The sequence below is a fragment of the Opisthocomus hoazin genome, chromosome 31 (genome assembly GCF_030867145.1).
Source record: "Opisthocomus hoazin isolate bOpiHoa1 chromosome 31, bOpiHoa1.hap1, whole genome shotgun sequence".
NCBI classification, from domain to species: domain Eukaryota; kingdom Metazoa; phylum Chordata; class Aves; order Opisthocomiformes; family Opisthocomidae; genus Opisthocomus; species Opisthocomus hoazin.
In genome coordinates, this window is record NC_134444.1 from 3,686,676 (window position 1) to 3,708,825 (window position 22,150).

Consider the following 22,150-nt stretch of genomic DNA (forward strand, 5'->3'; position numbering starts at 1 on the left):
CATGTTCAAAGCGAATAAGGCCAACCGCATACAGGCCTGTGTTTGGAGGAGCATAGCTACCCAGACCAGAGAGTTATCACTCCCCTTGACTCAGCACTGGTGTAGCCACATCTGGACTAGTGTGTCTGCATATGGGGCTCCCCATTCTGGAATAATGGGGAGGAACCAGAAAGGTTCCAGAGGAGTTCTGCCAGGATGGCGTTTACGGCTTCTGTGGAGAGGCTGAGGGCCCTGGACTTCTTTAGTCTTGTGGAGGCTGAGGGCACTAAAGTAGTAGCCTGCATCTGTCTGAAGGGTTTTTCAGAGATAGTGGATCTTTTCCTGGTAGTGAGAAGGGAAGGAAACCTTCACAAAATGCTGCTTGGAGTGTCCACACTAGAGGTGAAGAGAAAGCAGTCTCCCTCAAAGGGTATTCTTGTTGTGTAAGAGGTCACCCAGAGGGAGTCTGGATCAGCCCATGGATTTAAATTTCAAGGAAAAACCAGTGAGAGTGGAGAGACATCAATTAATGCACGGAAAGGCTGGGGTGAGTGCTGGGTAGGAAAAAAAGATGTGTGACTACGGGCTGCATGGAAAGAAGTGCGGGCATGGGACAGTGCAGGACAGCCTGCAGTAGAGATGGCTAAAGACTCTGGCAGGGCCAAAAGTTTCAACAGGACCGAGAGCTTTGTCCCCTTTGCCATGGCAGTTGCCTCTACCACTGAGTCCTACCGGGAGAAACTTTCTTTTGAGGCTCTGAACTCTGTTCCAGCATTGCATCTTCTTTGGGAGGCTAAGAGGTGCTGCAGAATTTCCCCACACTTGTCATTGCTCACCCACACACTCAACTGTCCCCAAGCAGAGCCCTGAGACACACGTGAGGGACAGGATCTTTCTTCACAGGGCCTGGGGCTCAGGAAGCCTTTCTGCTTCCTAAAGAAGACCAAGGTTTTTCACAGCATTACAGCCACCTACTCAGTGCCTTTGCCTACCTGCAATCATGGCCTCCAATTCTCCGCTCTAAGGAGTCCCTGGGGAGGCTTTGTCAGTAATGGCTCTCAGTGGGGCCAATCAGTGCTTCCAGGTACTTTGATTTTTATTGCTGACTTCTTGAGCAGTTTTTTCAATCTCCTCTCAGTGTCTGAGGTTCATGGACTCGACACCAAATACCCCATGGGGCTTATTAAAGTACAGAAAGTGCTAAGCTAACAAGCTCCTGTAATTTCTTTGAAGTCTTCAAGACTTGTACCACTAACTGGAGTTTTTTCATAGTGTAGATAAGGAGGAAGATGTCATACTGTGCCAAATAAAAATCTTTATTTATTTTAAGGGATATTTTTAATTGCTTTTCAGTTTACAGATGAAGCGGTAAAACATTCTCCAAGTTATATTGTTTCAGGGTGTCTCGTCAGGAGGGCTGGACAGGTAGGAGAAGCAGTCCCTTGAGGTCTGACACTCTATGGACAACTTTACTCCTCACCACCCCAACCTCAACATTTCTCTCATTGGCCACCTTGGGCTTGTGTCACTGCTCTTTGCATCAGACTCCTTCACTCGTCTCTTCAACTGGATGTTACAGCTCCATTGCACCATCTCCCACCTCCTCTCCTTAGAGAGCTGGCTGCACACAGGCATGGCAGGAATTTTCCTATTTGCAAGAAAATAAAAATTAAAGCATATTCAAGTACCACAAATAAAACACACTCTGCAATTACATGGTAATTACAATCTGCCTCTAATGAGGTTTCCTTCATGTAAGGCATAATCTTATGAGAAATATTGTAGCTAAGTAGAGGGAAAAAAATAGTTATAAACATAATTATAGAGTCGGCTAAGGAGACAATTAGACTATTGAAAGGCAGGCAAACTTTTAACTCCATAATGTGAAAACAGCACCTTGGTGCGTGACAATAATCTGAATGAACAAAGAGTAAAGGGAGGAGAAAACTGGAGAATAATCGAAAGGGCCTTTGTCTAGGCAGCCTGCATCTTGAAAAAATTACTTTGGAAATAGTGAAGACAGGTTAAAATATATGAAAAATCAGAGAAATTCAATACACCGTTTAACAGGCAGAATCGCGGTTATGAAGTTACAGGGGGAGATGGACATTTCTTTGGAATATCTCTTTCAAAACTTCCTGGCATTGGCCAAGGGCTCTTGTGAGTGAGGAACAAGGCATTGTTGTGCCTGTTGTTGAAAGAGGTCGGAAAGTCAACCCAGGGAACCCCAGGCTGTACAAGGTCACTTTGGCATTTCTGTGCACCTAAGAAAGCAGAACATGTCCGAAAGAAGTCAGCATGGGTTGATGATGGGTCAGTCATGACTCTCAAACCTGATCGCCGTCATGATGAAGTATCAGCATTTGTGCATGAGTAAAGAACAGTGGATGCCATTTTTGACCCTTCTGACATGGTTTCCCTCAATGTTGTTTTTCCCAGGTTAGGCCATCACAGTCTGGATGGGTTGACAAAGAAATGGGTAAACAAACAGTTGGATGATCATCTGAGAGAGCAGTGGTGAAGGAGGCATCCCCTACCTGGAGGCCACAGGGATGTACTGGGGCACTGTGGGGCAGCAGAGGGAATTGTCCTTGACTCCTCACGCTTTTCTTCCCAAGCTCCACTTCACTCCTAACTCCTAACACCCAAGTGTCATGGGGAGGATGTGGAATGGGAGTGGCAGTCAGTTCATAACACTCTGTTTCTGAAATTCTCCATTGTGGCTCTTTCCCATTGGCCTCAGTTCTCCACAAACTGCTCCAGAGTGGATCCTTTCCACAGGGTACAGTCCTTCAGGAACAGGGTGCTCCAGCATGGGTCCCCCACAGGCCACAGGGCCTGCCAGAAAACCTGCACCTTCATGGGCTTCTCTTCATGGACAGTGGTTTCTGCCAGGAGCCTGCTCCACCGTGGTCCTCAATGGGCTGCAGCTCTCACTATCCAAAGGGATAAAGAGCAGCCCAGCATGGCTTCTCTTCTGGACCAGACCACCAGATGTCCTGGAGGATGAATGTTTGCTGCACCCAAGGGAGTCAAGAAAATTCCATGCTTGTAACAGAACATTGTATTGGCTATTGCTCATCCATGTTTGCCCAGTGTCAAGGCCTTCTCTGTTTCTCACTCTGCTCCCTTGTAGTGAGTATGTAGGCAGCTGGAAAGAAGTTGAGAGGGGACACAGCCAGGACAGCTGATCCAAACTACCCAGAGGGATATTCCATACCATATGACCTCATGCTCAGGAAGAAAAGCTTGGGACAGAGGAAGAAGGATGTGGAGGTTTTGATTGTTCAAGGAATCTGCTGCTCAGAGAGTGGCAGAGCATCAGTCTGCTTGTGGGACGTGGTGAAAGATGGTCTTTGTTTAACTTGGTGAGTCTTTTAAAATTTCTTCTCTTCACCTATTAAACTGTTCTTCTCTTGAGCTGAAACTTTTCACACTTCATTTCTTCCTGTTCTCTGGCCTGTCCCACTGGGGAAGGGGAGGGAAGAGTGAGAAGCTGCTGGGCTATTGGCCAGAGTCACCCCACCACAGCAAGGAATTTGTTGATAACTGGGAATGAGTTTGGTGCGGGGCCGCCAAGATGCTCAGAGGCTCAAGCACTTGTCTGGCAGGAGAAATTGAGGGCAAGGATCTTGTTTAGCCTGGAGAGTGGAAGAGCTCAAGAATCTCACGACAGGCTTTCTGTCCCTGTGCAAAGTCTCCATGAAGATGGAGCCAGTCTTGTTACCATGGTGCTTGGCAGGAGGATTACAGACAATAGTAAGATGTGGAACAAAGGAAGATTCAGGACAGAGAAAAGGAAAGTACTTTTGTCCACAAGGGTATCCAACATCCAAACATTGCAGTAAGTCTTCCAGAGACACTGTGCCATCTCTGTCCTTGGAAGCTTTCCAGCCAACTGGATCAAGCCTTGAGCAATGTTGTCTAACTGCATTGCTGACCCTAATGTGAATGCAAGGCCAGACCAGAGACCTCCCTCCAGTCCCGTGAAGAAGACGGGAAACCTAAATGATACTGGGGTTCCTTCCTCTCTTGCTCTTCCCTTAAGAACACTAGTGAAAGTTCTCAGGTGACCCACGACCATGGAAGTAAGTCAGATATTAGTATAGTCAGACCAGATGCAGCTTTCTTGTCCTGCTCCAGGCAGTGTTGCCCAGATGCCAGGCTACTTGACAAGTATTCCCAAAAGAGTCCCGATCAATTTCTTTGCTTCCCATTTCATTCCCTTTTCACTCTTCCTACCTCTCCAGTCCTCTTTAACCATCCTTATCCCCTCCTATGCAAAAAAATGCTGTCTTCTTTGCCATTTCCCAACTGAACCTGCATTTCATCATTTTGGACCCTCCGTTTATTGATGATTACCGCAGTGCTTTCCAGCTTGCTTAGAAACTCCATGAACACTAGTACTCTTTTCTTATCCCCAAAACTTATTTTACAGTAATGTTAGGAGCACCGTAACTCAGGATGACCATTGGTACACATACTTTAATAGCCAGATTGTTGCAGGTCCTGTCCCGTGGGACCTTGACACACCTGGGGATTTGGCCACCAGGAACCTGAAGGTTTAGAAGAAACAGAACAAGGCCATGTAGCAGAATGGGGAAGGAACTGACTGGCAAAGGAGTGCCCTGAGGAGAAGGGCCTGGTCATCATGATAGCAGATGCCATAGGAGCCAGTGGGCCTCACATTTCAGAAGGAAATTGGAGAAACTGAAGAAGGTCCAGACGAGGTCTGCCAAGATGAAACGAGGTGGCCTAAAGTATGAAATGTGAGTAGAGTCTGAGGGAATTATGCATCTCTGGCCTCCTGAAGGGGAGGCATGGGTTGCCATGGTACGAGCCTACAGCTACCTGGAGAGTTGACTGAGCCAAGCTCTCCTCTATAGTGGCAAGTGATCGTCAGAATCATACGAATCATAGAATCATAGGTTGGGAAAGACCTCTAAGATCATCAAGTCCAACCATCCGCCCAGTACCACCATGCTTACTAAATCATATCCCAAAGTGCCGTATCTACAGGTTTTTTTAACACCTCAAAACACAACGTGTAGATATGGCACTTCGGGATATGGTTTAGTAAGATATGACAGAAGCAACTGCCACAAAGTGCTTCTTGGGAGCTTTAGGCTGAGCTTTAAGCAAAATAAAATGTACTAGGAGGAGCATTGCTGTGATCTCTACCTTTGGATCTCTTCACATTTCATCTCCACAATGTCACAGCCAGACTGGAGGCTGCCCTAGAGACCCCCAATAGTCTCTTGCCCACCAGCACTTCCATGAGCCTGTGCTTTCCTACACTTTCTGCCAGAAGAGATGAAGGTGGCAATGCGGGCCTCTACATTATAGGACAACTCAGGGTGAAGTGGAGTTCAGAAGGTCTCATCTCCAGTGCCCAGCTCAAAGAGAGGCCAGCTCTGAGGTCAGACCAGCTTACACAGTAAGTGCTAGCACCCACAGAGAGAGTTTACACATGAACCAGGCATCTAAGCCTCCAGTACAGAAATGGAGATGATGCATTTGACCAGCTCCCTGAACACAGCTATTGGTACGTCAGGCCTCTTGAAATTCCTGGGAACATCCACCTTCTACAAGCTTCCTGGGATGTCTTCCCACAGTTGGGGTGCTTTAGGCTGTAAACAGAATTGAAAGCAAGGCTCTAACTTGGGTACTCTCAACTTCATTGCTAAAAGACAGTGAGGTGGAAGGGGCTCTTGTGGATGATTGAAGGCCTTCGAGAAAGGAGCTGAAGTGAAGAGCCTGGAACTAGCATAACCTTTAGATCACTTCTCATGTGATGTCTTTCTTCTAAACTTTCAACCACTGGCACCCAGAAACCTCACCTGTTCCTCTCCTCCCAAAACCTCACCAAGTGGTGGGAAAAAAGGAATCAGAAAGGCCCTAGGCCTCTGTGAATCAGCTGGGGTCTGGCACTCGGAGGGCCACAGCGTCATTTGCTTGTATAAGTGATCAAGAATGAAGCTGGGAAGTGAGTCCGCAAGCCCAAGTCAACAAAGTCCATGTGCAGGCAAAGCTGTGTCTATGGCTGTGTTTGGAGACCAGTACACCTACAGCATAGATGAAGCTGTGGCTGCAGCTCCGGCTTGCACTAAGACAGTCTCCTGGGCCTATGGAACAGAGGAGTGGGTGGAGTCCCCAGGTGAGGCTGCTCAGGGGCAAGAAGGCCTATGGATGTTCTCAGGGCCCTGACAATGCACCCATGGGATCCCACTTGCCAGTGCCCTCAATAGGACAAATTCTCATTACCTGATGTCCAGGGTCTGATCTCTGCTACTCTCCTTCCCCACCTACCTGGGGATCTGAGACATCACAGCTTCATGGTCACTATGGCCAAGGCTGACACTAGTCTTTAAACCCCTGACCAGCTCATCCTGTGTTGGGACTGACCGGTGCAGGTGAATATCACGGCGGATGGCCTGTTGTGCAGCTGTGCTCAGAACTTTTCCACAAACACCACTAGAAACCACATGGACTGTTTGCTTCCTACTGTCTCACTTGGCTGGTGAGTACTTGGGAGACTGAGGAGTCCCCCATCAGAGCCACGTACTGGGATTCACAGATTTCTTCAGGACATTTAAATAAGACATTGTTCACTCCTCAGCCTGGACCTGGCTGGGATGCAGATAGTTCTCTTCACAGCAGACCATATGGTGATCTGCTTTGGATTTGTAACTAAACTGATAACACACCACTGTTTTGGACACTGCTGAGAAGTCCTCACAGAGCATGAAAGCCTCCTTTTCCTCACACTCTGCCTGCCCAGCAAGTAGGCTGGAGGTACAGAAGAAGTTAGCAAGGGAACAGCTGGGACAGCTCACCCCAAATGACCAAAGGGATATGAAGGATTGTTGGGGCCTGGAGCACATTATGGACAGGAAAGTTTGAGAGAGATGGGTTTTTGAGAAATCCACCAGAGACCAACACTGAGCCTCGCAGGAGAGTGGGGTGACCATGCATCAAAGCTCCCTCCTCAAAATGGCACAGACCAGGGCCCTCTCTTCTGCATCTTTTCCATCAGCACCCTGCTCTGTGCCCCTACCCTGCACACTCAGACAGCTGAGCTCTACACTGGCACTTTCCTCTCCCGGGCACTTCCCAGCTCAGCCCAGTCTCTCCCCAGCTCTGCCCGCCTCCCCTACCCTCTCCCAGCCCAGCAGAGCAGCCCAGTCTGTGCTGGGCCTATGGCAGTACACACTGCAGGGTGCTGCAGAGCTTGGGACAGTCAACCCACAGCCCCAGCCCCTCTGAAGGGCACAGCATGTCCTGGAGAGCAGAGAAGGGTGTTCAGAATCCCCATCAGCCCCACCAATTGTGTTGGCCTCAAGGGCATGAGGAAACAGAAGCTAGGCACTCTCTGGCTCTCCTAAATTCATACAGTGGGTGGTCCCCAACCCTGACTGAATTTGCCCCCTCCTCTGCTCCCACCAGCCCCACTTCCCAGGACAGCAGTAGAATCTTGGCCCTGGGGGTCCTCAGGCAGCTCCCACATCTCTCCAGGACCTCTTCCTGTGACTGCTGGGTTCCCAATGATGCCCATGGCACTGCAGAGTCCTCCTTCATGGGTACGCCAATTTAGTGCTTTACATTTCATGAACTTCACCTTTGACAGCGTTTCATCTTCTGAGTCTCCACCTATTCAACTCAGGGCACGTGGTGAGTCCACATCCTCTTCTATCCTCACCCCTCCAAATTAAATTCCAGAGAGTTCAGTATATGCCATCAGTCCTGTCACAGAGGAGGAAACCTGAGGAGATAAGGGAGCGCTCATGGACCATCTCCCCTGTCATTGGACAAGAAGAAGAGAGCTTTGGAATCCAGAACACTTGGTCCAGTGTAAAACAAATGTAAAAGGATCTTAACCTCGAAAAAATTGATAACCCAAAGAGAACAGACTCTTTGAAAGACCCATTCCTTGGATATTTTCTTGGAAGCTACTTTTAAGGAAGAGCCCAACCTTCAGGCACTGCACCCAAGAGATCCCAGTCTATTGAAGCACTGCTATCTGACAGGCCACATCTGACAGAGTGTTGTGCAAGAGTCAGATACAACAGGATCAAGCCTCAAGACAAGGAGTATAAACCCAGAAAATTATCTATAAGCAGGATTGACAGAAGAGAAAACAGCAGACCTGTGGCCTGAAATGAACCCTGGGAAATGTTAGCGTTGGTGAAACAGGATCCATTGGGTAAGTTTCCTTAGAGCATCCCTGAGCTCCCAGTTCCTCATGCTGTAGATGAGGGTGTTCAATGCTGGAGGAATCACTGAGTAGAGAAGAGATACCACCACATCTAAGGATGGGGAGGACATGGAGGGGGGTTTCAGGCAAGCAAATGTGCCAGTGCTGGTAAGCAGGGAGATCATGGCCAGGTGAAGGAAACACGTGGAAAAGACTTTGTGCCGTCCCTGCTCAGAGGGGATCCTCAGGATAGCCCTGAAGATCTTCACATAGGACAACAAAATGAAAACAAAACACCCAAAGCTAAATCGACACTAACCAAAAGGATCCCAGCTTTCCTGAGGTAAGATTGTGAGCAGGAGAGCTTGAGAATCTGAGTGGTTTCACAGAAGAACTGATTTATAGCATTGCCTTCGAAGAGTAGTAGTGAAAATGTACTGGCAGTTTGCAGGACAGCATTGAGGATTCCACTGCCCCAAGTAGCTGCTGCCATGTGGAAACAAGCTTTTAAACCCAGGAGGGCCTCTTAATGGAGGGATTTACAGACAGCAACGTAGCAGTCATAGGCCATGATGATTAGAAGAGAAAACTCTGCTGCAAGCAAGAAGGCAAAGAGAAAGACTTGGGCAGCACATCCTGTGCAGGAGAAAGTCCTGGAGTCCCAGGATTGGACATGGATTTAGGGAGGATGCTGGAGATGAAGGCCAGGTCGAGGAGGGAGAGGTTGAGGAGGAAGAAGTACATAGGGGTGTGGAGGTGGTAGTCACAGGCTATGGTGGTGAGTATGAGGCCGTTGCCCAGGAGGACAACCAGGTAGATGCCCAGGAAGAGCCAGAAGTGTAAGAGCTTCTGCTCCAGTAACTCTGCAAATGCCAGGAGGAGGGACTGTGTGATGGACCTGCTGTTGGACATTTGATGCCTCTGGGCATAGGAACACATAGGATCATCTTCACCTTCTACAACAGACAAAGCGTGATATCCCTCATGGTCCATTCCATAGGCTGGGGGGTGTGCCAGTTTTAGGAGATCTTTCCACAAAGTGCAGACACATTGTCCTTCACACAGAGACTTACTGTGTCAAAGCTGAAAACATTTCTCTTCACAGAATCACAGAATCACAGAATGGTAGGGGTTGGAAGGGACCGCTGTGGGTCATCTAGTCCAACCCTCCTGCCGAAGCAGGGTCACCTACAGCAGCCTGCACAAGATCTTGTCCAGGCAGGTCTTGAATATCTCCAGAGAAGCAGACTCCATAACCTCCCTGGGAAGCCTGTTCCAGGGCTCCGTCACCCTCAGAGGGAAGAAGTTCTTCCTCATGTTCAGACGGAACTTCCTGTGCCTCAGTTTGTGCCCATTGCCCCTTGTCCTGTCACTGGGCACCACTGAAAAGAGCTTGGCCCCATCCTCCTGACACCCACCCTTCAGATATTTATAAGCATTTATGAGGTCCCTTCGCAGCCTTCTCTTCTTCAGGCTGAAGAAGACCAGCTCCCTCAGCCTCTCCTCGTAGGGGAGATGCTCCAGTCCCCTCACCATTCTTGTAGCCCTCCGCTGGACTCTCTCCAGTAGCTCCTCATCTTTCTCGAAATGGGGAGCCCAGAACTGGACACAGTACTCCAGATGAGGCCTCACCAGGGCAGTGTAGAGGGGAAGGAGAACCTCCCTCGTCCTGCTGGCCACACTCCTCCTAATGCACCCCAGGATCCCATTGGCCTTCTTGGCAGCCAGGGCCACACTGCTGGCTCATGGTTAACCTATCTTCCACCAGCACACCCAGGTCCCTCTCCACAGAGATGCTCTCCAGCAGGTCCACCCCAAGCCTGTACTGGTGCATGGGGTTGTTACTCCCCAGGTGCAGGACCCTGCATTTGCCCTTGTTGAACCTCATCAGGTTCCTCTCTGCCCAACTTTCCAGCCTGTCCGGGTCACTCTGAATGGCAGCACAACCTTCTGGTGTATCTACCACACCTCCCAGTTTGGTATCATCAGCAAACTTGCTGAGGGTACATTCTAACTCTTCATCCAGGTCGTTGATGAAGAAGTTAAACAAGACTGGGCCCAGTACTGATGCCTGAGGGACACCACTTGTCACCAGCCTCCAACTAGACTCAGCGCCGCTCATGACAACCCTCTGAGTTCTGCCATTCAGCCAGTTCTCAATCCATCTCACCGACCACTCATCCATCCCATACTTCCTGAGCTTCCCTAGGAGGATATTATGGGAGACTGTGTCGAAAGCCTTGCTGAAGTTGAGGTAGACAACATCCACGGCTCTCCCTTCATCTACCCAGCCAGTCATATTATCGTAGCAAGCTATCAGATTGGTCAGGCATGATTTCCCCTTGGTGAATCCATGCTGGCTACTCCTGATAACCTTCTTTTCCTCCACTTGCTTGTTGATGACATCCAGGATAATCTGCTCCATCACCTTTCCCGGGATGGAGGTGAAGCTTACCAGCCTGTAGTTCCCTGGGTCCTCCTTCTTGCCCTTTTTGAAGATTGGAGTAACACTGGCCTTTCTCCAGTCCTCGAGCACCTCTCCTGTTCTCCAGGACCTCTCAAAGATGATGGAGAGTGGCTCAGCACTCTTCCTTCATCACCTTCCAACACCAGACTGCCTTTAACCTCTCTCTGCCTCGTTCCTCTTCCCTCAGTGCGTTCAGACAGTGCCCTCAGCCCTGCTGGGCTTTGCAGAGGAGCTGGTCCTGGGAACAGCTGTCTCTCTGCAGTGCTGCCTGATTGCCATGAGCTGCCTCCATCCCAGGAACCCAGCCCAGCTCAGCAGAAGAGGACCAGCTCAATGTGTCTCTATGTCTGCACTCTCTTGGATCCCTGAAGGTGTCCCTCAGCTCCAGGGGAACCTGCTGTGGAACAGGCTGAAGTCATCACTGTTGTTCCCTCCTTCAGCTGAGGAGAGGCACTTCTTTCAACAGTGTCATTCCCCTTCTCAGTGAAAGAGATCAGAACTAAAATCACCTTTCCTTGTCCCATCATTAGACAGGACAGCCAGCAAGTGACAGGAAGGGATCTCCTTTACCCCCTGAGGGAAGGGATTCAGCCTGGTCACTTGTGACATCTCATCCTAGGTTTGAAGACCTGGGGCAGTAGAGGACTCCTCTCCTTCTCATGCACACCACAAAGCCACAGGAGGTGGGACTCCTCTTGCCTCAGTTCAGACTGGCACCAAATAGACTCCTGCATGGGAGATCCTTGTCTCAGCTCCCTTGCTAATTATTGGAGATAGAGAGGAGGAGGAAGGTGTTCAGACGCAGACACTTGGTGCCAGGATTGGTTCCGGAGGTGGCCAACATGCGTGCTGGTAACTGCAAGCTCTAATGGAGCAGTTCATAGAGACAGGGCAGTGTCTGAGGGCACCTTCCTGGAGGCTCCTGGGAAATGCCTTTGGCCAGTTTAAATGACAGAATGTTTTCACATTTAAGACAACTGAACCTTTAGTTATTCCTTATGGCCAGGGTTGCCTATGTATGTAATCACCCCATCAAATGGAGTCATGTGGCACAGAGAGAGCTAAGTGTTCCCCATCAGCTGTATTGTCTACACGGCCTGAACAGTATGATGGCATTTGTCTCATGTGCATCTCTTCATTGCCTAACCTCATTCAGGGCAGCTGAATCTGCATTTCGTTTACAAATCCAGGCCTGTAGTGCTATGTGTAATGCCAGAGATCTGCAGGACAACTGCATGCACCTGACATGGACAGCACAGGTCCTATATAGGAACCCATCCCCATTCAGACTCACTGTGTGACAGGCACCGACCAGGGCATCTTGGACAGATCTGGTGACTTACGGCCAGTGATGGAATCCCACCACTGCAGTGACACAAGGGCTGTCACTTCCCTACTCCGTGGGCGCAGGGCAGTGCAGGAACAACTAGCACATCACAGCACGGTCTCCACTTGAGGGCATTCCCTCTGAAACTCTGCTGGTTCCTCTGCCCCCCATTGTTTAACCATCGCCTTGATCTCACAGTCATGGATCTGGCCAATGATTTTCTCAGTGTGACTGGATTGCTGGATGTCTAAACCCAAGGACATTTTCAACATCATCTCTTCCTTCCTCAGGTCAGCTTCACCTCCACCACAGGCCCTCAGGGCTGCAAAGACACAGCAGACAGCAAAGTCCTCTCCTGGCCTTGTGGAAAGCAGGATTTGCTCTCTTTGTGGACACCTCATTTCTCTTTTACATTACCACCTGCCATCCCATCCAGCATGTCTCTGCTCTGAAGCAAAGCCTTTGCATACAAGGTCTTGGGCACTTGGTAGCAGGTTTCTTTTTGCAAGCCAGCTCTCAACCCAGATGAGCCACAGCTGAGGTGCTGCAGCCCAGACATGCATCAATGGCCTCAGCCTGGGGCACAGAAAGAAGGAGCTGGAGCCCTGCAGGCCATCTCTTCATCCCACTTGGAGGGAAGAACAGCTGAGGCATATTGGGACAGCTGACATGATTGGGGTGCTGTGGTGGGTGACTACAGGTTGATCAGGAGAGACAGGCCAGAAAGATCAGGAAGGAGGTGTCCCATGTGTGAAGGAGCTTCTTGTATGTTTGGAGCTCCTCTATGGGATGAACAGGCTGGGTGAGCACTTGCGGGTGAGAGTTAGAGAGACTGGTAAGGTTGACACCCTGGTGGTGATAAAGAACCAGTTAATGTCCCTTTGCTGACTTTAATTACCTTGGCATTTACTGGAAGGGGACCACAACAGCATGCAAATTGTCCTGGAGGTTTCTGTAGAGTCTTGTTCAAGACACAGCTTGGGATGTCAGTCATAGCTCAGCTGCCAGATTGATCAACAATGATTATATTCATATGCATCTGTTGCTCACAAAGAAGTAAGAGCTGGACATGGATGTGAAAACCAGTGTTAGCCTTGGATGCCATGACCATGAAATAATGGGGTCTCACATTCCAAGGGGAAGGAAAAGAGAAGAGTGCAGATGTTAGAGTTCAGAGGAGCAGGCTTTGGACACGTCTTGTGACTTATAGTGGGGGAGCCCATGTGAGCAGCACAGAAGGGCAGCAGAGCTCAGTACAGATGGTCTTCAGGGACAGTGTCTTTTCAGTACGAGACTGTGCATTTCAATAGTCAGGACAACAAGCAGAGCTAGCAGGAGAGAATCTTGGGGAAACAGAAAACTTACGGGAAAGCTCCACAGAAAAAAGGAAGCATACAAGAGATGGCTGCAAGGACTGAAACAAAGAAGGAATTCAGAAATGTGCTTGGTTTTAGAAAAGCCAGAGTTCTGCTAGAGTTGACACTTGCATGGGAGTTCAAGGCCATAACGATGAGCTGTTACTTCTTCAAGAACAGTTAAAAAAGAAACAAAGTGTGTGGCCACTGCCGAATTCAGTAAGAGCAGAGGTTGATAGGTCTGAGATTCTTTGTGTCCTCTTTGCCTCACGCTCCACGAGCAAGGGCTCCCCATTCTAGGTGCCTAAGAGGCGAAACCCAGAAGTGGATGGAGATCAAGTCACTGATCACAACACACTTTGGACAGTGACAGTGAGGCAATGGCAAAGAGGAACCGCTTCACTGGAAAGCCACTAAGGTGGTAGTCCTCTAGTTATGCTTCAAGTGTTCGTGTGAGTTCCCTAAGAGTGTAAATATCTACAAGAACAATACCGCAAACAAAAGCATTAATCAGCCTAAATATACATATCTGCAGGGAAACAATCTACATTTGTGGTAGCCCCTCTAGGCAATGTCAGTGGAATCAGTATTTGCAATAGAAGGCATGCTATCCAGTCCAAAAGTACATGTCTGAAGGGGCTCAGATGAAAGGTGACCTTGGAAAAGTCACTCTTTCTGTCCCCGGGAGGCATGGCCACTGCTGGTTTCCCTCTCCAGAGTGGCAGAGGCTGCTGGCTGCTGGCCTTCGCAAATCCTTACAACCATGTCTGAGCCTGGAAATGGTAAACAAATAGATGATGCCTGCAGGTAGAGGAGGAGGAAGAGGATTCTGCTGAGAATTCAGCAGCAGGGACGTTCCCTCCTGTGCCCATCAGGGATGATACAGACATTTCCACCTGGTGCGCATGTCCCAGCCTAGGAGAAGGGGAATGACCACTGCTGGGGGTGGCTGAGCTCAGTCATCCACACGAGCTGACCTTGCTGACCAGCACTCTTGGCTGCAGGCTGTCCAACCAATGGGCTGGTAAGGGGGTAGTTTGCTAAGTAACTTGACTTGATCCTCATCTACTGCTGGCTGTTCTTGTCCAGAGTCCTGTGTCAAAACTCAGAGGCCTGGGAGACCTTGCAGGTGGTAACAGAGACAAAGAGGACACAGAATATCTCACAGCTATCTACACTTCCTCTGACTCAGTTCAGCAGTGTTCCCACATCCTATCTCTTTCTTCTTTAACAGTTCCTGATGTAGCAACAGCTCATCTTGGTTCCACTTGGTTTATATAAGGATATGCCTGTCCTAATCTTGCTGTCCTACCTAACGATGGGAAAAGAAAAGGTGATTCTTGGAGCTAACTCTTTTGGTGACAGGAGAAATGCCACTGCTGAAATTAAGCATATCTCCCCAGCTGAGGGAGCAAATATCAGTGATTGCATCAGCCTGTTTCACAGCAAGTTGTCCTGGAGACCAAAAGACACCTCAGGGAGTCCCAGGTGGCTAGAGAAAGTGCTGCCTTGGGCTGGTCCTCTGCTGCTGAGCTGGGCTGGGCTTGGATGGAGGGAGCTCATGGCAATCAGGCAGTGCTGCAGAGAGACAGCTCTGCCCAGGAGCATCTCCTCTGCAAAGCACAGCGGGGCTGAGGGCACTGTCTGCAGGCAGCGAGGGGAGAGGAGTGAGGCAAAGAGAGGTTAACATCTGCCTGGTGTTGGAGGACACTGAGAGCTCACTGTGGGGAGGAATCTTCCCAGCCAGTCAGTCTGTGGCTGCAGGACATTGCATCTGCAGATCCTGGGGGATCTCCTCAAGCTGGCCCATCGCACAGCCTGTGGGCTCTGTAAGTACAACTCTCAGAGATACTCTGATGTAGGGGAGGAGGACGTGCTGCGGAGCAGGGATTGCCTGCTGCACCATCCTGGGGCTGTGTGCTGGGGCAGGGACTCTGCCGCCTGCCAGGGTCAGCACTCAGCCTGCCCAGGGAGCTCCTGTGGTGCTGTGGGGAGAAGCTCGGGGTGGAAAGCGTGACCCCCAGCAAGGTGGGGTCCTTCTGCTGGTGAGAGGGTGCAGTGTGGGTCAGGGCTGCTCAGAGCTTCAGCTCACTCTCAGAGTATTTCCAACAGGAGGTTTCAAGGAGAAGATCAGGACGAGGTTTGCTATAAAGATAAGGATTTTGCTGGCTCTTTGCTTTCCAATTTCCTTCACTTGGTGCATGGGAAAGGATAAATGATGAAGGAGTTCTTAATTTTGACAGATCACTGAGACTGCACCTTTGAGTGATCAGTTCATCTTCCAGGAGTCTCCTAATGTGCTTTCAGCCACTCCTCTGCCTATGGACAGAAGTAGCATCACCTTTGCTGGACCCATCAGGCTGAATCTGACCTGTGCTTTTTCCATCCTGCAAACAGGCAGGTTTCTGTAGGGCCAGTGTGAGTGCACAGAGGTTAAGATGGAGTCTATGAGTGCTGGAATGGAAAAGACATGGGACGGGGAAACACCCCCCAGGAGCAGCAGGGATATGATGGGGGAATAAAGGGATATTGGGGGAATAAAGGGATATTCGAAGGGGGAAAGGGATATTGCCCAGCTCACTAGGGATGAGCCTAGGCTTGGAGTGCCAAGGCCAGGGGTGAGATTGACAGCCCAGCTCAAGTGTGTTTACACCAATGCACGTAGCGTGGGCAATAAACAGGAGGAGCTGGAAGCCATTATACAGCAGGACGGCTACGACTTGGTCGCCATCACAGAAACGTGGTGGGACAACTCGCATGACTGGCATGCTGTCATAGATGGCTACAGACTCTTTAGGAAAGACAGGTCAACAAGGAGAGGTGGGGGAGTTGCTCTATATGTGAGGGAGCAACTGGAATGCATTGAGCTTGGCCTGGGGGCAAGTGAAGAAGGAGTTGAAAGCTTGTGGGTTAGAATTAAGGGACAGGCTCACACGGGTGACATTACGGTGGGTGTATACTACAGGCCACCTGACCAGGAGGAGGAGGTTGATGAAGCCTTCTACAGGCAGCTGCAAGCAGCCTCACAGTCACAGGCTCTGGTTCTCATGGGGGACTTCAACCACCCTGACATCAGCTGGGAAGACCATACAGCTAGGCAGGCGCAATCCAGGAGGTTCCTACAGAGCATCGATGATAACTTTCTGATGCAAGTGGTGGAGGAACCAACAAGGAAAGGCGCTCTGCTGGACCTTGTATTAACAAACAAGGAGGGACTGGTGGAGGACGTGAAGGTTGGAGGTAGACTCGGCTGCAGTGACCATGAAATGGTCGAGTTCAGGATCCTGCATGGAGGAAGCAGGGCGATAAGCAGGATCAAAACCCTGGACCTCAGGAGGGCTGACTTTGCCCTCTTCAAGGAGCTACTGGGAGGAATCCCGTGGGCCAGGGCTCTCGAAGGCAGGGGGGTCCATGAGTGCTGGTCGCTTTTTAAACAACACTTCTTCCATGCACAGGAGCAATGCATCCCCCTGAGAAAGAAATTTAGCAAAGGAGGCAGGAGACCTGCATGGTTAAACAAGGAGCTTCTAGCGGAGATCAGGCAGAAGAGAAAGGTGCATGGCATGTGGAAAGAGGGACAGGCCACTTGGGAAGAGTACAGAAACATAGTGAGAGCATGCAGGGATGCGACGAGGAAGGCCAAGGCTCACCTGGAATTGAAGCTGGCAAGGGATGTCAAAAACAACAAGAAGGGCTTCTTCAACTACATCAGCAGCAAAAGGAAGGCTAGGGACAACGTGGGGCCGCTGCTGAATGAGGCGGGTGTCCTGGTGACGGAGGATGCGGAGAAGGCAGAGCTACTGAATGCCTTCTTTGCTTCAGTCTTCAGTGCTAAGACTGGCCCTCAGGAATCCCAGGCCCCGGAGGTAAGAGAAGAAGCCTACAGAGAGGACGACTTTCCCTTGGTCGAGGAGGACTGTGTGAGGGATCGCTTAAGCGATCTGGATGTCCACAAATCCATGGGCCCCGACGGAATGCACCCACGAGTGCTGAGGGAGCTGGCGGATGTCATTGCTGAGCCACTCTCCATCATCTTTGAGAGGTCCTGGAGGACTGGAGAGGTGCCCGAGGACTGGAGAAAGGCCAGTGTCACTCCAATCTTCAAAAAGGGCAAGAAGGAGGACCCAGGGAACTACAGGCCGGTCAGCCTCACCTCCATCCCGGGAAAGGTGATGGAGCAGCTTATCCTGGAGGCCATCATCAAGCAAGTGGAAGAAAAGAAGGTTATCAGGAGTAGTCAGCATGGATTCACCAAGGGGAAATCATGCCTGACCAATCTGATAGCTTTCTATGATGACATGACTGGCTGGGTAGACGAAGGGAGAGCTGTGGATGTTATCTACCTTGACTTCAGCAAGGCTTTCGACACAGTCTCCCATGATATCCTCCTGGGGAAGCTGAGGAAGTGTGGGCTGGATGAGTGGTCGGTGAAGTGGATAGAGAACTGGCTGAATGGCAGAACTCAGAGGGTTGTCATCAGGGGCGCTGAGTCTAGTTGGAGGCTGGTGACAAGTGGTGTCCCTCAGGGGTCAGTACTGGGCCCAGTCTTGTTTAACTTCTTCATCAACGACCTGGATGAAGAGTTAGAATGTACCCTCAGCAAGTTTGCTGACGACACCAAACTGGGAGGTGTGGTAGATACACCAGAAGGCTGTGCTGCCATTCAGCGTGACCTGGATAGGCTGGAGAGCTGGGCAGAGAGGAACCTGATGAGGTTCAACAAGGGCAAGTGCAGGGTCCTGCACCTGGGGAGGAACAACCTCATGCACCAGTACAGGCTTGGGGTGGACCTGCTGGAGAGCAGCTCTGCGGAGAGGGACCTGGGTGTCCTGGTGGACGACAGGTTAACTATGAGCCAGCAGTGTGCCCTGGCTGCCAAGAAGGCCAATGGGATCCTGGGGTGCATCAAGAAGAGTGTGGCCAGCAGGACAAGGGAGGTTCTCCTTCCCCTCTACACTACCCTGGTGAGGCCTCATCTGGAGTACTGTGTCCAGTTCTGGGCTCCCCAGTTCAAGAAGGATGAAGAGCTACTGGAGAGAGTCCAGCGGAGGGCTACAAGGATGGTGAGGGGACTGGAGCATCTCCCCTACGAGGAGAGGTTGAGGGAACTGGGCTTGTTCAGCCTGAAGAAGAGAAGGCTGCGAGGGGACCTTATAAATGCCTACAAATATCTGAAGGGTGGGTGTCAGGAGGATGGGGCCAAGCTCTTTTCAGTGGTGCCCAGTGACAGGACAAGGGGTAATGGGCACAAACTGAGGCACAGGAAGTTCCGTCTGAACATGAGGAGGAACTTCTTCTCTCTGAGGGTGACGGAGCACTGGAACAGGCTGCCCAGGGAGGTTGTGGAGTCTCCTTCTCTGGAGATATTCAAGACCCGACTGGACAAGGTCCTGTGCAGCCTGCTGTAGGTGACCCTGCTTCGGCGGGGGGGTTGGACTAGATGACCCACAGAGGTCCCTTCCAACCCCTACTATTCTGTGATTCTGTGATTCTGTGAATGAGAGGAAAGGAAAACCAGAAATGTTGTGGGAAGAGGAGTTTAGAAAACTCCATATGATCTCCTCCAGTGCAGACCCCATCCTCTGAGTAAGCCCCCTTGCCTCCTCTCCCACCCACCAAAGTCTCTGCCCTCAGGGCTGTGGGCTCCAAGCCATGAACCACCTTCTCTGCAGCAGAGCTCCAGCAGAGCCATGGGGCAGCTCTCCAGCCTCGTGTCCATTTCTCTTCTGCAGATCACAGGGGCTCAGAGCTCGACTGCCCGACAATGTTGGTGTCTGGGAGGCGGCGTGCACAGCTGGATAAGGGTAACGCTGTGCTGAGGGCCCGGCTGCCTCTGCCCTGGCTTCTCTCAGCCAGATGGATATTTGGTTGTTTCTCCACTTGTCTGTGTCGTTGCTATTGTTATTTCATTCTTGCTGTCAGATTCTCTGGGGAGGTGGAGATTTGCCTGCAGTGTCACAGGCTGATCTTGTGGGTCCTTGCATGTACATTTGTCCATGGGACCAAGTGTCCCATCTTTCATCTCCCCTGTGGGGCTGTGGGCAGTGCAGTCTGTGGGGCTGGAGGATCAGCTGCTTTTCCCTTCATCAGATGCTGTCCTCTAGGACACTTGGCTGTCTCCTTGAGGTGTCATTCCAAGCTGTGAGTTTCTCTCCTAAATGCAAACCTGACCCTCACATCCTTTTTTTATCTGAAAGCCCCATGGAGAAACTCAGAGATGCTACAAAGGAGGAAATGCTGTTGCGACGGTGAAGTGACCCATGAGTGTCCCTGGCTAGAAGTGAGGTGCTGAGACCTTGAGAAAGGGCGAGACATTTAGCAGTCTGCACTGGATCCGTCTGTTCTCAGTAGCACCTGTGTTTTTTCTTTTCAGGGTAACACAAGAGTGTGATCATCTTCCATCTCATGAAGAACAAGCCCAGGGCAGCTCAGAACAACTCAGAGGGACAGAGCAGCTGCCCTTCTTCTGCACTAAGCCACAAGCAATTTTTACACCTCACAAGACTCCCTCTCTTCTCCAGAAGTGCAGCAGAAATGCCGAGAGTTTCTGACATCAAAACACACCCCCAAGGTGACATGAGGGAAGCTGTAGGAACCCAAAACCTCTGAGACTGCCTTCTGCCATCCCCATTCCTTAGCACTGGCAGTGCAGATGCTGAAAATCCCTTCTGCAATAAGAGCGGGTTGCTCTGGCAAAGTCATACACCAGGTCTGGAACTTGACCCACCATGCCCATGAACCCACCGCTGCAGAGCAGGGCTGGCTCCTTGGCAGCCAGTGGGAGGAGATCCTGCTCCTCCTGGTACACTCTGCCAGCATCAACCAGAGCTGCAGCCACAGAGCTGAAGGAAGGGCTCCTGAAAAAGGAATGGGATGTGTAGGAAGCAGGGTGAGCTTCTAGGAGCAAAGCTTTGATTTCCTCTGAGAAGTCTCTCCTAATCTTAATTGATTATTCCTCTAGGAACAGGACCCCCTGTGTAGAGGAAGCAAATGTCCAACGGCAGCTCCATCACCCAGTTCCTCCTCCTGGCATTCGCAGACACACGGGAGCTGCAGCTCTTGCACTTCTGGCTCTTCCTGGGCATCTACCTGGCTGCCATCCTGGGCAATGGCCTCATCATCACTGCCATAGCCTGTGACCACCGCCTCCACACCCCCATGTACTTCTTCCTCCTCAACCTCTCCATCCTTGACCTGGCCTCCATCTCCACCACTGTCCCCAAATCCATGGCCAGTTCCCTCTGGGACATCAGGGCCATTTCCTATGCAGGGTGTGTTGTGCAACTCTTTTTCTTTCTCTTCTTGATTGTGGGGGAGTATTGTCTTCTCATCGTCATGGCCTATGACCGATACATTGCCATCTGCAAACCTCTGCACTATGAACTGATGATGGGCAGCAGAGCTTGTGTTCACGTGGCAGCAGCTGCCTGGGGCAGTGCTGTTCTCTACACTCTCTTGCACACTGCCAATACTTTTTCAATTCCTCTCTGCCAAGGCAGAGTCCTGGACCACTTCTTCTGTGAAATCCCCCAGATCCTCAAGCTCTCCTGCTCACACTCCTACCTCAGGGAAGTTGTGGTCCTTGGGGTCAGTCTTTCTATAGCTTTTGGCTGTTTTGTTTTCATTGTGATGTCCTATGTGCAGATCTTCAGGGCCGTGCTGAGGATCCCCTCTGAGCAGGGACGGCACAAAGCCTTTTCCACATGCCTCCCTCACCTGGCCGTGATCTCCCTGTTTATCAGCACTGTGATGATTTCCTACCTGAAGCCCCCATCCATTTCCTCCCCATCCTTGGAAGTGGTGATAGCTGTCCTGTACTCAGTGGTTCCTCCAGCAGTGAACCCACTCATCTACAGCATGAGGAACCAGGAGCTGAAAGACGCCCTGAAGAAGCTCATTCTATCAGTAGTATTTCAGCAGCCATGAGTTGTCCATGTCTCTTCTCAAGAGATTTCCAGTGTATCTGGGGAAACCTCCTGTGCTTTGGACATTTTGCCTGTGATAAACCTGTTTCTCTAGGAATGTCTGCAGCCACTCAACTTTCTCAGACATGAACCCAGACTGTCTGACCCAGATGTCTTTGCACATGTGTCTGGCCCGATGGTGCAGGTGGCCTCCTGTGCCACATCTCTGTATTAAAAGGCGACTTTCTCAGTGCTGGTGTCTGGAGGTTGGGCTCTTCTTTCAAAGCTGAGGTCAGGAACCGTTGGAAGATTTCAACCCTGTTAGTACATTCTGCTGTGCTCGGGTCTCTATCGTCTGAGGGGAGGAGGGCATGTAGTGATGTGTTAGAGAATGGGACGGGAGTGAGCTTTCACTGGTGGCCTCCCTGTTTGGTCATTTACAGCACTGGCCACTCACCACAGATTTATGGGTGAGCTTTGCTGCACAGCCACTTCCCTCCTGCTCCTGCACTCAGTGCCTCCATGGGGGAAAACGGCCAGCCCTGCTCATCCTCTCTCCTTGTGCAGACCATGACAGTCAACTCTTTGATTCTTCAGACACCTCTCAACAATCCAGTTGTGCTTTGAGTTTCAGGGGTTTGAAAGCTTGGCCATCTTTCAGTAGTCTGTGTAATTCTGCCTTTACCCAACTCTTTAATCGTGTTTAATTTATACTTGCCTTTCTGTCTAAAACAGTTCTTGCATGGTTATGCCGTGTGGAAGATTAACTTCACGGGTGGCAGATTGTTATTGGCAAACAGCAGAGAAGTGTGTTTTGTGTAAATGGTGATTCTTATCAGTTTTGCTCTGATTGTTCAAAAAGCAGAAGGGTCCCTCTGTGCCTGTGTGCAGGTAGTTCTCTAAGTAAAGCAGGTGGGAGCTGCT

The 22,150-nt window shown here is 50.5% G+C and overlaps 1 protein-coding gene across 1 annotated transcript; it reads left to right on the plus strand.

Annotated features, from left to right (window-relative positions):
- The first annotated feature begins 20,312 nt into the window (after positions 1 to 20,312).
- LOC142365063 (olfactory receptor 14J1-like) lies at positions 20,313 to 21,248 on the plus strand. Its single transcript, XM_075445506.1, has one exon. The coding sequence runs from the start codon at positions 20,313 to 20,315 to the stop codon at positions 21,246 to 21,248; it is 936 nt and encodes a 311-aa protein (XP_075301621.1).
- Positions 21,249 to 22,150: the final 902 nt, after the last annotated feature.

Coding starts and splice junctions, on each gene's coding strand:
- LOC142365063 (XM_075445506.1), top strand. CDS start 20,313: ATGTCCAACGGCAGCTCCATCACCCAGTTCCTCCTCCTGGCATTCGCA.